Here is a 15,066-nt window from a genome sequence, read left to right on the forward strand (position 1 = left end):
AGAAGCAACTGCGATGGCCGGGAATTGAACCCGGGTCAACTGCTTGGAAGGCAGCTATGCTCGCCACTATACCACCATCGCTGTGAAAAACTGCAACATCACTGAGTCATTGTCCGGCTTATGAAGCTTTCAGGACAATTAACAAGGTGGGCATTGTGATTACTCGCTTGTCAGGTTCTAAACTGGTCAAAAGGTAGATCACTAAAAAGACTAGTGCTCTCATGCAACTGCACATTTAATCTCATCAGCTAAGCTTCTTTGCTACTCAAGTGTGGCCTCTCACGCATTTAAACTCTTGTGTGATTTTTAGCACCTTGAGAGTCGCAATGGTCACGCGAGTTCTTCAGGTCACAGCAGACAAGGTGCGAATAGGTGTGAATCTGTCTTGGGACGAATCTGGGACGAGGACGTCTTTGGCTCCTCTCTCAAGTTATTGGACTTTGGCAAAAAGGTTTCACGCTTAATTAAAAAATGAGAGCAAGTGTCTGTGTCCCGAATACAAAGTGGGAGCTGGTTCCACAGAGAGGGGCCTGAAAAGTGATGGCTCTGCCTTCCATTGTACTTTTAAATCCCCTCGGAAGCCAGCAGTCTGAGAGCAAAGCACTCTGTTGGGATGATATGGCACTGTGAGATCTTGTAGACAAAATTGGGGGTGATTATTCAAGACCTTGTGTGTGTGAGGGCAAGTATTTGGATTTTTATTTGGGATTTAATTGGGAGCCAATGAAGAGAGAAGTCCATATGGGGGAAATATACTCTCTCCTTCCAGTCCCTGACTGTGCTCTGGATGCAGCGTTTTGGAAAATAGTGTAAAGGCTTTTCAGGAAGCTTTTAGGACACTGTGAAAATACTCAATTTGAATAGTGGAGGCTAGAAGTAGTGAATGTATCCTTCCTCTCTATCATTAGATGGAGAGAGTGTACAAAGGCCGGCATAGTGTGTGTACCAGAGCAGGGCTGTGTGTAAAGCACAGCCAGGCAGCTGAACACTGTATTGTTCTCTATTTTGTCCTCTTTGAGCGCGAGACAAGCCACCACAGCTGGCAACACCTGTCAGTGAACACATTCAGGATGAAGATGGGCCATACGTCACGAAGCTGCCAAATGCCTTCATGCTCTATCTCAAAGAGCAGAGGCCAAAGGTCATTGCTGAACTCAACATCCCTGGAAGTGCAGCCGTAAATGCAGTGGTGGGACAGAGAGTAAGTGTGTAACTCTGCATACATTTATGCATCTGTTAATGTTGTCTGCTCATGTTTTTGCATGTGTCCCAGCTGTCCTGTAGTTATGTGTAGTAGCAGTGCTCACAGTGTGTTCTTATGATCTTCTGTCCACAGTGGAAGTCGCTTTCAAACGACCAGAAAGCCAGATATTTCAAGCAGGCTGAAACAGAAAGACAGAATCATGCCAAAGAGCATCCAGCCTGGTCGACCAAAGAAAACTATGTATGTCCAAAGTGCCAACATGCAGTTCCTACATGTGTGCATCACTGCACTGAATGATGAAACAGTCACTGCACAGAGTTTGTATCAGCTAATGAAAACTCTGTGTTTGTTTTCCTCATTGGACTCCCCTGTTGCAGCCCTTCAGTTCCAGACAGAGGAAGCCTTTGTCGCAGACAGTGAGGAAGAACTGCTGTCAGTGCTGGAAGAGCTCGACCCCCTCCCCATCACTGCGCAGTCTCAGCAGCCCTCACCCACCCCTGCCTCTCCTGTAGATGCCTCTCAAACTGCATCAGTTCAACCCCGAGTTGAATTATTCCAAGACCGAGATGAGCCCATCTGTTTTGCTGAAATCCAAGAAGACATGTGGTCAGTGCTTGACTACCTCCCCGTCTCTCAGCAGTCTAATGTGCTCTCCTCTCCTCATTCACACAACTACTCGACTCCTAAACAAAATCTCATCTGTCCTGCTGATTCCCCTCCATCCAAACTGGCGTCCTCCCCTGTTGCATTCACTGAATTGCCGTCAACAACCCCCATCTTTTGCCAACTAATGAAAAACAATAATTTCACTATAGACGATTGGACCGATTTCAATTGAATTAAACTGTTACTCCTGTTATTTCAACATCTGTCTTTGTGTAAATAAATGAAAAAACAAACAAAAGATGCTTCTGTCATAAGTTACAGCAGGATGAAACAACCTTCATGTAGTTCTTGTTTTTAACCCTGCAAACCTTCTTTAGTTCTTTTGTTTCCTTTCATATTCAGCACACATCTGTCAGTGTCCACTAACTGTCAGGGAAAAGCCAGATAAAAACACTGTGGGGTCTTTTGGGACACGTGCTCGTTGGGTTTACTCATAGATATCAGAAATGATCTGTTCTGTATTCAAAGGATACACGAAGGACGTTTGTATTAAATGCAATATAGCGACTGATCATATGCTGCTTTCTTTGGGGGCTTTTCACCACCATGTTACACAAATCCAGTTTCTAACTGAAAAGAAAATCCTTCACCATTTTCTAATCAAATTCCCTGGTTTCCCATGTCAGAGATGTCATGGCTGAAAGGATCATCGCATATTGAGCTCAAAGCTAAACTCTTGTGTAGGGCCTCTTTCCATGTTGTACCATTCATTTTAAAAAGTCCTGGTAACAAGAGACAGAGGTGACTTGATGTATTACAGTTACTTCCCAATTTACAGAAATGATGTGACTTCTGACATTTTCCTAGCAGGAAATGTGCTACTGTGGGACACTGAAAGAATAAACAGCAAGGCACGTTTTGTTTTAATAACTTTTCTTTACTTCATTTGTATGAACTAGGTTTACCTTACAAAATCTTATACTGTATATAATGTTTTATGTTTAATTCATGTCAATGTCAGCTCGTGTTTACTCGGGTGAGCAGTACCGGCCCACAAAGAGAATGCTCTTGGTGGGTTTATGTCGGATGAAGAAGATGAAGGGATGGTCGGCAACAAACTCAGCGGGAATCGTTATAGAGCGGACTTCCATGTCAACCCCAGTGGCAGCAGCAGCCTCAGTTCCTTCTTCATTTACATCCACCAAAGCCTTGTGAACAACTTTGGACACTATCAGGTCATTTGCTGGAGACATTCCTAGTAGATGAAGAGCCCAGAAATCAGTTGTGTTTTTTTCTTTACCAGATGATGTTTTGCAGTTTTTGTGCTCTCAATATAACTGTATAATTGATTCAGTGTGTCTCATTGGTGCAATATTTCTCACCAGAGAAGTCTCTCTTGTAGATGTCAAAAGCGTTCTCCATTCCCATGTTGGTCAGGATTTTCTCCAAGTCATACTTCTCCTCCATCTTAAATCGAGGGAGCTTGACATCAACCTCGTTGGGGCTCATCATGTCTGGGCGAGTCCAGTCCACAAAGTTCTGATAGGTCAGCTCCTTCTCCAGCTGTGTGGATACAGTGTCACTAGCTTGTCTGATTGAAACTGGACATTAAAGTACTGGTAAGTGCATCTTACCTTTTCCAAGCCTGTGGTATCATCTTCTATGTCATTAGGCAGGAATATGAGCATGCTGAGGTCATTTCCTTTATACGGCATCTCAAGAATCTGTCCAGAAACATTGTTTTTATTTATTACTCCATCAAAGATGATCTGACTTCCTAATCTAGAAATTTAGGCTGATATTTGTAAAAGACAAGTTTTAGATCATGCTGGTGAAATCCTGTAATAAGCTGAAAGTGATGGATGTTACCTTGCAGTTGGCCTCAGGAATAGTCGCAAAAGGAAATTTACTTTTCTGCTGCATCATCTTCACCGGCTTAGTGTCGTTCTGAAAAATAGGGGAGACAAGAGAAATGTTTTTTGTGTTTAGTCTCAAAATGATCTCAAAAAGTTCTGTCATGGTTTTATTCCAGCCATTGAGTGGATTTGGATGTAGAGCACACGTCACAACACAATTTGTTCTTGTTAGCCGAAGTTTGTGTTGTGCTGTTGTTTGAGATTTATTTGAGAACTTATTGGATATTACATGAATAATAAACTGCATTGCATAACTGCATAAAGTTGGAAAGTGATCGTCCTAAAAGCACGATTTTATCCCCTCAGAGCTCCAGGCTTTATGTTCTCATTCAGCAAAGTCCACAGCTCGTTTGTAGTATGACAGATCAAAGTATAACTGCACCATCCTATGCTGCCTTTCTGCACTGTTACCTTGTTCAGTCGAAAATGCACATCAGCAGTCTTCTCCTCCTTAAACTGCGTGTTCCAGCTGCCCTTGAAGTAAATGGCATTCACGAGAACCAGCTTCGTCAGGCTACCCACTGCATCCTGGCTTAGCAAGTCCTTGATTTTATCTGGTAAAAAGAATTTATGAAAACTATTAACTATTACCAAAGATGCACTAGTTACTGTACAACATCTTCAGCTATAAAATCAGAAAACAGGGCAACAGCAAGATGGTTTTTATTTTAAAAAAGGGGGAAAAAGCTTTATGATCAGTATAACAGGGAACAAAAAACAAAAATTCAAGCGTAGGCTTGAAGCCACTGAGGTGGTTGTTAGCGGGGGTGACGCGATGCTTCTGGTATGCATGAATTAATTAAACAGTCCAATAACTCCAGCAGTACTTATCTTGTCCTTTTTGGTCTTTGTTCCAAACATTTTAAGATAAAAGCGCAGCGGTCACAAACGTTTTGCCTTCTTATGATTAACAACACACCTGACGCTGATTACGTGCGTCCACCTTAAATACCTTACATAAACCTACCATACAGAAACTTAAAAAGGTGGAATCCTCAGTGGTGCTTGGTGCCACACCCTCAGGGACTTTAATGTTATATAAAAACACTGACAGCTCAATATCTACCTCAGTCACTCTCCCTGATCCAGCTGAGTCACCAATAGGAAAAATCTGCTTTTCACAGGAACTTGGTAACAGCAATAAGAGAATACGTAGTTTATTCCAAGAAGATATCGTCTCTCTCCCATATATAACATCTTATTGGAACCGATATGTTCCAGATATCAAGTGGAAGACAGTCTGGATGGTCCCCCATAAATATTTGATTGTAAATAAGGTGAAAGAAGTCTCATTTAAAATTCTACATAAATGTTATCCAGCCAGTCACTACATGGTCAAATTTAAAAGGGACATAAATACTAATTGTACTTTCTGTGGGGATCATCCAGAAACTGTGACGCATCTTTTTTGGTACTGTTCTTTTACACAGAGATTCTGGAAGGAATTTAGCAGGTTTGTTATTGTCCATATTTTAAGGGAGTTTTCTTTACGATGGGAAAATGTTTTATTCTGTTTGTTTAAGTTCCCCAAGAAGTATGAGAAATGTTTTTTATGATGAATTTGTTCATACTTTTAGCTACATTTTTTATCCATAAATGTAAGTTTACTAACAAAACACCATATTTCTGTCATTATTTTAAGGATGTGGAAATGTACATACAATCAATATCAGACTCCACCAACACAAAGGCTCTCAAAACAATACATGTATGTGTATTCTTATAATTGTTACCTTTTTCTTTTACTCTTGGCTTTTTGTGTTCATGTTCTGTTGTTTTGTATACTTCATCTGTTCGTATGTTGTATACTCATTGTTTGTTAAATAAAGTTTAAAAAAAAAAGAAAAAACTTAAAAAGGTTACCTCTAGCGGCAACATGAGGTATCAACCCAAAAATGGCTCCTACAAAAATAATGGGATTAAGATTGTCTCATTTCCAGCAGGTGGCACCACAGTCCTATAACCCTCATAGAAAGTCCTTGTATCCTATTATTATAGATGGTAGATTTATAAATGGCCTGTATTTGTATCGCGCTTTTATAAAAACAATGAATGAATTTCCTGCTGCACTTAAGATAATATAAAGATATAGAATCAATAGCAGCCAATCCTAAATGGGCCTGAAAAATAAAAATATGTTAAAGACACAAGTGATCAAAGTAGAAGTACCCATCACATAATATAATAAGAATAGAAGAATTGGCCTGCTATTTACAGCAACATACTGCTGTGATGGTTTTATTAATAGCATGAAACCAAACAGTAAAACCCAGAGATAGTGCTGCTTAATACTGAATAGAAATTAGACTGGAAGAACTGGAAACAGAAAATAATGTGGACGGTGGACAATCCGGTAATAATGTCTCAACTGAACACAACACAACTGATCCCCAAGGATTTACAGTGGAGATCATTTAAAGTTACATTATGCTTACCTTGTGTCTGCTTCTCCACCCAGCTGTTGATGTGGACCCTGGCCTCCTCTGCATTTCCTTTGAAGTCCACAGACTCGAGCTCAGCGTTGTAATGCTTTTTGGTGCCTTTTAAAAATTCCTGGAATTGTGAAAATAAGTCACTCGAAACAGATTCAACAAACTACGGAGACTTCAATCAAGTTCAGTCACTGTGTTAAAACATTTTCAGTCCTTTGGATGCAGTTGAAGCTTGAACTAACCAGTCAGCCTTTGTCTAATAAAAGATTAAAGCAAATAGCTTGTTGGATGCCAATTTAAGTAGCCAGCATAGAAAAATACACAGATTGTGGGTAAGCTGGTTTGTAACGTTTCGGTTCAGATGGCAGCAGTTTTTGCTGACAAATGTAAGTTTTAGTATTTCTAAGTATTAATAAATTACTGTTTTACTTCTTTATATATTTCTTTATACTATTTGCAAATATTTTAAAAGTTTAATCTGCTGTGATGACTGGAACACAAAGGAGAGAAATGGTGCCTTGTCTCTTGTTATGAACTGTAAATAGCTAAGTGCTTAGAGCAGCTGGTCCTAGCACACTTCAAATCCTGTCTCCCCCCCACCCTGGACCCCCACCAATTTGCATACCGCCAGAACAGGAGCACAGAGGATGCAGTCTCCATCGCACTGCACTCTGTCCTCTCACACCTGGACAACAACAACACCTACGCCAGAATGCTGTTTATAGACTTCAGTTCAGCATTCAATACAATCCACCCCTCACAACTCATCAGGAAACTGACAGACCTGGGCATCAGTTCCCTCATCTGCAAATGGTTACTGGACTTCCTGACCAACCGCCCCCAACATGTCCGGCTGGATAACCGCTGCTCATCTACCATCACAATGAACACCGGTGTACCACAAGGTTGTGTGATGAGCCCTTTCCTCTACTCCCTCTTCACCCACGACTGCAGACCTGCTGATGGTTCCAACACCATCATTAAGTTTGCAGATGACACCACGGTGATTGGCCTCATCAGTGACAACGATGAGGCCGCCTACAGGGAGGAGGTGGATCGTCTGGCTGAGTGGTGCGACACAAACAACCTGCTGCTTAACACCGAGAAGACCAAGGAGCTCATCGTGGACTACAGGAGGAATGCTGACCCACATCCACCCATCCACATTAAGGGGACGGCTGTGGAGCGTGTGAGCAGCTTCAAGTTCCTGGGAGTCCACATCTCCGAGGATCTCACCTGGACGACCAACTGCTCCAAGCTGGTCAAGAAGGCTCACCAGCGCCTCTTCTTCTTGAGGACTCTGAGGAAGAACCACCTGTCCTCAGACATCCTGGTGAACTTCTATCGCTGCACCATCGAGAGCATCCTGACCAACTGTATAACAGTCTGGTACGGGAACTGCTCTGCCTCGGACCGGAAGGCGTTGCAGAGGGTCGTGAAAACTGCCCAGCGCATCGCCGGAGCACCACTTCCTGCCATAAAGGACATCTACAGGAAGCGGTGTCTGAAAAGGGCTGGGAAAATCATCAAAGACCCCAGTCACCCATCACATGGACTCTTCACCCTCCTGCCCTCTGGGAGGCGCCACAGGAGCCTCCGGACTAAGACCACCAGGTACCGGAACAGCTACTTCCCCACAGCTGTCAGACTCCTGAACTCTGCCTCCTGACATCTGACCCACGTTAAACTCATGCACTGAACATACACACCCCCACAATGGACAACTGTACCCTCAAACACACAATAATAACATGGAGTGAACCACCACTCACAACCACTAGCACTTTATATACCCTCTGTAGAAACTATCTACACCCTCACTTATCTTAACTGCACTACTGTATAGCTCTGTGTAAATAATCATTCTGTACATTCAATAATCTTTAATCCTACAACTGTTTACAACTTGCATAGTTGCCGGGGATTCCCATGATGCATTGAGTTTTTCCTTTCCAGTCACCTTTCTCACTCACTATGCATTAATAGACCTCTCTGCATTGAATCATATCTGTTATTAACCTCTGTCTCTCTTCCACAGCAGGTCTTTTATCCTGTTTTCCTTCTCTCACCCCAACTGGTCGCAGCAGATGGTCCCGCCCCTCCCTGAGCCTGGTTCTGCTGGAGGTTTCTTCCTGTTAAAGGGGAGTTTTTACTTCCCACTGTCGCCAAAGTGCTTGCTCATAGGGGGTCATATGATTGTTGGGTTTTTCTCTGTATCTATGAAGCGCCTTGAGGTGACTTTTGTTGTGATTTGGCGCTATATAAATAAAATTGAATTGAATTGAATTATCTGAAGAAGAAGCAGAGTTGGTTTGTTTCCAGCTGAAATCATCCAGGCTCAGGAATTTGAATCGATCCACATCATTTCTGCTTGAACTAGAGAACATGAGTGTCGACTTACATTTGGTCTGTGAGACACATGTCATAGTGACAGTATTTGGGTTAATATGGCATTACTCACCCTGGTCGCATTTCTTCAATATCAGGCACCAAGTTTTGAACAAGGAAACTTTGTAACGAAATGCCAACGACCGCCTGTCTGTTTTCAGGGCTGTATTTGAAGCCATGCTCCAATCAGGCAAAGTTTTAAGTGTTGCACATTTCGATGGGTTTCTTTCAGCTGACATAGTTTCCATTTGGGTCATGTGGTGTTAGATACCCCAGCGTGTGGTCATAGGGTGAAGAGCCCGGACGATTAGTGGGATTTTAGGTGTGGTGTAAAAATGACGCTGCAACTTTAAAAACGTTGTTGCTTTAAGGATTAACGTACAACCATACTTGGGCTGAGTTTGACACTGGTTCTCTTCAGTAATTAAAATAGCTTTAACACATGATAAGATCAAATGTCAGCTACACTGTGACAGTCGAGGGGCCACACTCAGATATATTTATTCGCTTGTTCTCTTTGTGTGATAAGAGTTTCCATCTGAATTTAACCCCTGTGTGGGGCTGATCTTTCATTTCATTTTATTTCAAGCTCAGATTCTTTGCCTTTGGCACATTTTCTGTGACGAGACTTCAAACCATTCCCACCGTCCTTATTAATCAACATGGTGAAGTGATTCTTCGCAAGGTGATGGGATAGGAAGAGTTTCAGAAAATGAGGCCTTTTGTCTTTATTGGAGAGGTCAGTGCAGACAGGACGGATGGGGGGAAGGCGAGGGGGGAATGACACACAGGAAACGGTGTTGGTCAGACCCAAAGACAGGCGTGGGCAGTGAGGACTCTCACCTTCAGACTCACTGTCTAATCAGTCTGACAGTGAGTCTGAAGACAGAGCAACCCAACACACGTTACTATGTTCATCATCATCATCATTGTTTATTTATATAGCACTTTAAAAACACACAAGGCTGACCAAACTGCTGAACAATAGAAACATAATAGATACCATAAGAATAATAAATACGATACAATAATAAACATAGCGAAAAACAATAAAATACAAGTCAGTCAACCACTGAGTCAAAAGCCAGTGAATAAAAATGCTTTTTCAATCTGGATTTAAAAACCAGCACTGATGTCGATTGCCTAATGTGAAGAGGAAGATTATTCCAAAGCTTAGGAGCCACGATAGAGAACGCTCGGTCTCCTCTCAGTTTCAGCCGTGATTTGGGGACTGAGAGCAACAGCTGCTCAGCTGACCGGAGCGAACGAGTGGGGACATAGGGCTTCAGCAGGTGCCAGACCATTTAAAGATTTAAAAACCAATAAAAGAACTTGAAAATGAATCCTAAATTCAATTGGAAGCCAGTGCAGGGAGGCCAAGAGTGATGTTATCACTAAGCAGGACATTAAATCAAATTAATGAGACACCAAAACAAGAGCTGGAGCCCAAGACAGCCATGAAGTCACAGTGTACACAAATACACAAGAAACACAGAAACCAGCTGGGTGGATGTGGCTCGGGAACCTTCTGTTACCTTGAACGTCGGTGTTTTGAACGCTGGCTGCTCCAGTCTGCTTGTATTTGTCCAAGATTTCCCCTCATATCTTGGTTATGGTTATTTTTTCTTTTATTAAACTGATCACACTCCTGTTCATGAATAGAAAAAAACCCCATCAGTGTATTTTCACTTAAACAAGCAGCTGTTTTTTTTGCATTAAAGTTATATAAAAATGTAACAGTGCAAATTCCTCGCTGACAGTTTAACCAAAAGGCATTTCCAGTGGAAAGTAGCCGACATATCCTCAGCATAACCATGTATAATATCCACAAAACCTGAGAAGGTTGGAGAGAAGGTAGGCGAACTCTGCTGGGATCTGCGTTTAACAAAGTGTCTAAAGACGAAACAAAGAAATCTTTCTGTAAATGTTCAGATGCACAGACTGGACTGAAAAAGAGTGAAAAAGCAGCTAACGTCCAAAAATAAGAAAACTTTGAAAGAACTCCAAAAAAACCTGGAGAACTTTTGCTCAAAAAACAGTTTTGTTTTTTTTAAATTACAAGGCAATCTGACAAAATGTCATCAAATGAGACTCAAGACTTCTGCAGGTCTCTGCCATGACTCAATTTTTTTTTCTTAACGGCAGAAACAATTGTTCCTTTTTTACTTTGTTTCTATTTTCTCTTCTTGTTTTTATCTGTTGAACAACAAACAACATTCATGCTGATTCACATAATATCCTGTCTCTAATCTCTGGGATTTCCTCGTAGCTCTTTGATGCAAAGAACATCCATCAAACGCTCCAGCTTGTGCTCAACATCATCGTGAACGGTGAAGGTACTCTGACGAGAAAATACTCAGTCGACCTTTTGGTTGATTTGTTAAAGAACCCCAAAATAGCTGATTACCTAACAAGGTATGCAGATAATTCACAGCTCTTTTCCTGAATAGCTGCTTTAAAACTCTGCTGAAAGCCTTTGTCCATTTCCAGGTATCCCCACTTCTCGGCATGTGTGTCTCAAGTGTTAGGACTGCTGCATTGGAAAGACCCAGACCCTGCAGCCAAGGTGAGAGACGACAAATATGATAACCCACACCAGCTGTGCTTAACTCTGTAAGTTCCCAGTATTCCCTGAAACCATCACGTGTGACACAGTTTACATCAGACGTGATGCAGCTGACGTCAACACTGACCTTCTTGTGGTAACAGAGACTTAAAAAAATAATAATAAAGCAACAAAGTGGGTCGCTCTTTGACAGTAAATTCCAGTGCGGTCCGCTCCAATCTCCTCAGGCTGACTCTCTTCTAGGCTCTCCTGACTGTTCCCTTTACATGCTGATGATGTGTCTTGTAAATCTGGATCCCTTTCCAGCAGGACGCTCCTCTTTTTCAGACAGTACCTGAGCTGCTCTCTCTCCTGACAGTCAGCTGTCCACCTCTGCATGGCCAGTCGAGCCAGCGCCGGCATTTGAGGCAGAGCTCGGAGCAGAGCGGGCAGCCAGGCTGAGCACGGAGCAGAGGTTGAAGGTCGCAAACTGACATCCACGTCTTCCAGAGAGCCCAGACCACCTGCTGCAAACAGACTGCACCAACCGTTGTCTCCCACCAAGCTGTTGTAGGACAGATCCAGTGCACGGAGTGAGGAGAGACAGCCCCGTCTGCACACGGCAGCTGCACAGAGGAAGAGGACCCATTGATAACTGATCACTTTATGCCTGTTCACTTTACTGTTTTGTTCACAATGTTTCTGATGGAGACAAAAATAACACCGAATAGTTTCATTGTTTTGTTTTATACGACAGCTACAGATGCTGGCAGCATGAAATAAATGAAAGAAATATCAATTTCCTTCAGGCTTTACTTGTCTTAATATACATTTATGCAGCCTAATGATCCACTACAGACCAAAAAAGAAAAAGTATAATGTCATTGTGTGTTAGTTACCCAGATGTTGCATGTCATCAGTGGTGAGCTCGCAGCTGCAAAGACGGAGCTCGCTGACGACTGATGGCTGCAGAGCATCCAGCAGGAGCGCCAAGTGACCGCCAACCACTTTACACCAGGAAATATCCACCGTGCGCAGATAGGACACCGCCAGGGCTGATGCATAAACACAAAGTTTTCACCATTTCAGGCTAGAGGGTGGAAGAGGTATTCAGGGAGAATGACTTGAAGGAAAACTTCTATAAATAAACAAGTGTGTGTGTGTGTGTGTGTGTGTGTGTGTGTGTGTGTGTGTGTGTGTGTGTGTGTGTGTGTGTGTGTGTGTGTGTGTGTTACCCAGAGCAGTGAAGGACTCGTTGCTCATGTAGCAGCTGTTGAATGGCAGCCTCCTCATTTGTGTCGCAGGGAGGGCGGAGACCAGCAGGTGGACCACACCTCCCACTTCCTTATTGGATGACACATCAAGCTCGGTCAGTGCAGTGAGAGAGGGCAGCACCTGGACTGAAAAACAACGAGTCACATGACTGCTGCAGCGAGCATGCGATTAGTGTCCGGCGTGTGAGATTGGTAGCAACTGACTCAGAGCCTCTAGATCATCTCGCGTGAGGCAACACAGGTGGAGGTCGAGTCTCTCCAGGTGTGTGACGTGAGCCAGGTGAAAGGTGAGGCGGCTCAGTCCACCAGCTAGAAGCAGCTTTACAGTATATTAATCAGAACAATGCTGCTCTCTAATGTATCTTGGTAAAGCGCAGAAAAATCTAATGTTTTATATGATACAGTGTGATTTCAGTAACATATCATAATGGAGGCTTCAGCAAGTACTTACGAAGGAAATCTTTCCTCTGCTCTTCAGTTAGTTCATCAAATACCTCCCAAAACATCTGTATGGTGGGGTGGCGGTCATGATATCTCCAACCATAACTTGTGTTCTGAAAACAGTGAAAATGACTGTTATAATCATAGAGTTTGTAAGGTCAGGCATACACTATGTTGCCAAAAGTATTCCCTAACACATCCAAATCATTCAATTAATGTGTTCCAATCACTTCCATGGACACAGGTGTATTAAATCAAGCACCTAGGCATGCAGACTACTTCTACAAACATGTGTGAAAGGACGAGTCGCTCTCAGGAACTGAATGAATTCCAGCATGGTAATGTGATAGGATGCACCAGTGCAACAAGTCCAGTCATGAAATTTCCTCGCTATTAAATATTCCATAGTCAGCTGTTAGTGATATTATAACAAAGTGGAAGTAATTGGAAATGACAGCTAGTCAGCTGATGCTAAGGCTCATAGTGCACTTAAGTCACCAATATCTGCAGTCTGCTGTTGTTACAGATGTCCAAACTTCATTGGTTTCCATGGCTGAGCAGCTGCATCCCAGCCTTACACTGACAAACACAATGCAAAGCGTCAGATGGAGTGATTTAAGCATCTCAACACTGGACTCTAAAGCAGTGGAGATGTGTTTACTGGAGTGACGAATCACACTTCTCTGACTGGCAATCCGATGGATGTGTCAGGGTTTGGTGGTTGCCAGAAGTACTTGTCTGACTGCACTGTGCCAAGTGTAAAGTGTGGGCATGTGTGCACATGGCTGGGCACCAGTGCACAATACAAGGTCCATAAAGACATGGATGAGTGAGTTTGGTGTAGAAGAACTGGACTAGCCTGCACAGAGTCCTGACCTCAACCTGATAGAACATCTTTGGGATGAATTAGAGCAGCAACTGTGAGCCAGGCCTTCTCCTCCAACGTCAGTGTCTGACACCACAAATGCACCTCTGGAAGAATAGTCAAAAAATTCCCATAAACACACCTAAACCTTGTGGAAAGCTTTCCCAGAAGAGTGGAAGCAGTTATAGCTGCGAAGGGTGGGCTGACTATTATATTATACTATCATACAAAAGTCTGGATTAAGACTGAGATGTGACTCAAGGTCATATTTGTGTTAAAGCAGCCGACTGAATGCTTTTGACAGTATGCAGTACACAGTTATTGTGCTACAGGACAGCTGTGAAACTACAGCCTGTGTCTGTTTGGCTGACTGTACCTGTTTGAACTTTTCCCAGTCATGCACGTCCTGGCCGACCAGCACTCCCTGCAGCTCCTCTGGTCGAAACAGCCTCACCAAATCCTGCTCACACACCAGGAAGAAGCCTCGCTTGAACTCCTGGAACAGATTCTCCACTGATGTGTTGAAGGCATGATTCACATAGGCCTCCACAAACTCCTTCCTGTTTAGGAGGGAAAATGTTAAATTAGCAAACATTTCACAGAGACAAAGGTGCTGCAGATGAACCTCACAAACACTTCATGTTTTATATTTACCTCATATTAAGACCTACTAAGGACCTGATTGTTTTTAATTATGTCCTGATACATAAAACCTGAGAGCTCACATAACTGCATATGCTCAGAATAGACAGCACACATGGATACAAATTACTGCCTTGCAGCAGCAATCTTCAGACCATCACTATGAGCTCCATACAAGGTTACACTGTTCCTGTTATTAACAGCAGGGGGCACTATCAGCCACAGACTGGGAGCCAGATATGCTCTGCTGGTGCCTCATTGTTACAGAGGAAAGACTCTATAGTGAGAAACAGCTGAGGGGGAAACACTGATCTGGAAACGTCTGAGTGTTACAGAGGATATACATAGCACTGTGGTTCAGTGTCACACAATCACAAACAAATACAGCAAAGTACTAAAAAGGGTGTTGCCTCCAAAGATTGCTTTTACTGGTTTGGAGCTTAGGAGGCTTAATAACAACAGGCATGAATGAAGACAGATCAGAACAGCTGTTTGATCACAGCATCCAGTACCAACACAATCATCCACACTCAAGAGCCTGTTGGCTTCAGAGTCAGCAGCTGAATGTCTAAAATATCAAATGTCATTTTTGGTCCATCAGCTACAGCATGAACTGCTTAAAGTGAGAAGCAGCCTGAAGCCCGACAGATTCATCTTTCCAGACTGAAAATATCTCAGAGTGAACCGAGTGGTGCGTTTTCAGGGTGATCTCACAAAGTCAAATCCCTTTAATGATGTTCTGTCCTGTCTTCC

At 42.9% G+C, this 15,066-nt stretch overlaps 4 protein-coding genes across 4 annotated transcripts; 1 reads left to right on the forward strand and 3 right to left on the reverse strand.

Annotated features, from left to right (window-relative positions):
* Positions 1-1,098: 1,098 nt before the first annotated feature.
* LOC308386415 (transcription factor 7-like) lies at positions 1,099-2,007 on the forward strand. Its single transcript, XM_080865920.1, has 3 exons — positions 1,099-1,201; positions 1,337-1,444; positions 1,582-2,007. The coding sequence occupies exons 1-3, from the start codon at positions 1,112-1,114 to the stop codon at positions 1,714-1,716; spliced, it is 333 nt and encodes a 110-aa protein (XP_080722046.1). The 5' UTR covers positions 1,099-1,111; the 3' UTR covers positions 1,717-2,007.
* Positions 2,008-2,178: 171 nt separating this feature from the next.
* Positions 2,179-8,934, reverse strand: LOC308385888 (leukocyte elastase inhibitor-like; the record flags this gene model as incomplete). The annotated part of the gene is made up of 5 exons (XM_080865082.1): positions 2,179-3,065; positions 3,721-3,757; positions 4,024-4,280; positions 6,162-6,321; positions 8,929-8,934. The coding sequence occupies 5 exons, from the start codon at positions 8,932-8,934 to the stop codon at positions 2,839-2,841; spliced, it is 687 nt and encodes a 228-aa protein (XP_080721208.1). The 3' UTR covers positions 2,179-2,838.
* LOC308386014 (serpin B6-like) lies at positions 3,073-3,685 on the reverse strand. The gene is made up of 2 exons (XM_080865289.1): positions 3,445-3,685; positions 3,073-3,373 (listed from the first exon to the last, which is right to left on the reverse strand). Exons 1-2 carry the CDS (start codon positions 3,523-3,525, stop codon positions 3,161-3,163), a joined length of 294 nt encoding a protein of 97 aa, XP_080721415.1. The 5' UTR covers positions 3,526-3,685; the 3' UTR covers positions 3,073-3,160.
* Positions 8,935-9,496: 562 nt separating the features above from the next.
* On the reverse strand, positions 9,497-13,752 carry LOC308385995 (leucine-rich repeat-containing protein 31-like). Its single transcript, XM_080865258.1, has 5 exons — positions 13,683-13,752; positions 12,817-12,919; positions 12,327-12,491; positions 11,991-12,146; positions 9,497-11,717 (listed from the first exon to the last, which is right to left on the reverse strand). Exons 1-5 carry the CDS (start codon positions 13,698-13,700, stop codon positions 11,260-11,262), a joined length of 900 nt encoding a protein of 299 aa, XP_080721384.1. The 5' UTR covers positions 13,701-13,752; the 3' UTR covers positions 9,497-11,259.
* Positions 13,753-15,066: the final 1,314 nt, after the last annotated feature.

The sequence above is a fragment of the Rhamphochromis sp. 'chilingali' genome, assembly GCF_963969265.1.
Source record: "Rhamphochromis sp. 'chilingali' genome assembly, chromosome: 18".
Lineage (NCBI taxonomy): Eukaryota > Metazoa > Chordata > Actinopteri > Cichliformes > Cichlidae > Rhamphochromis > Rhamphochromis sp. 'chilingali'.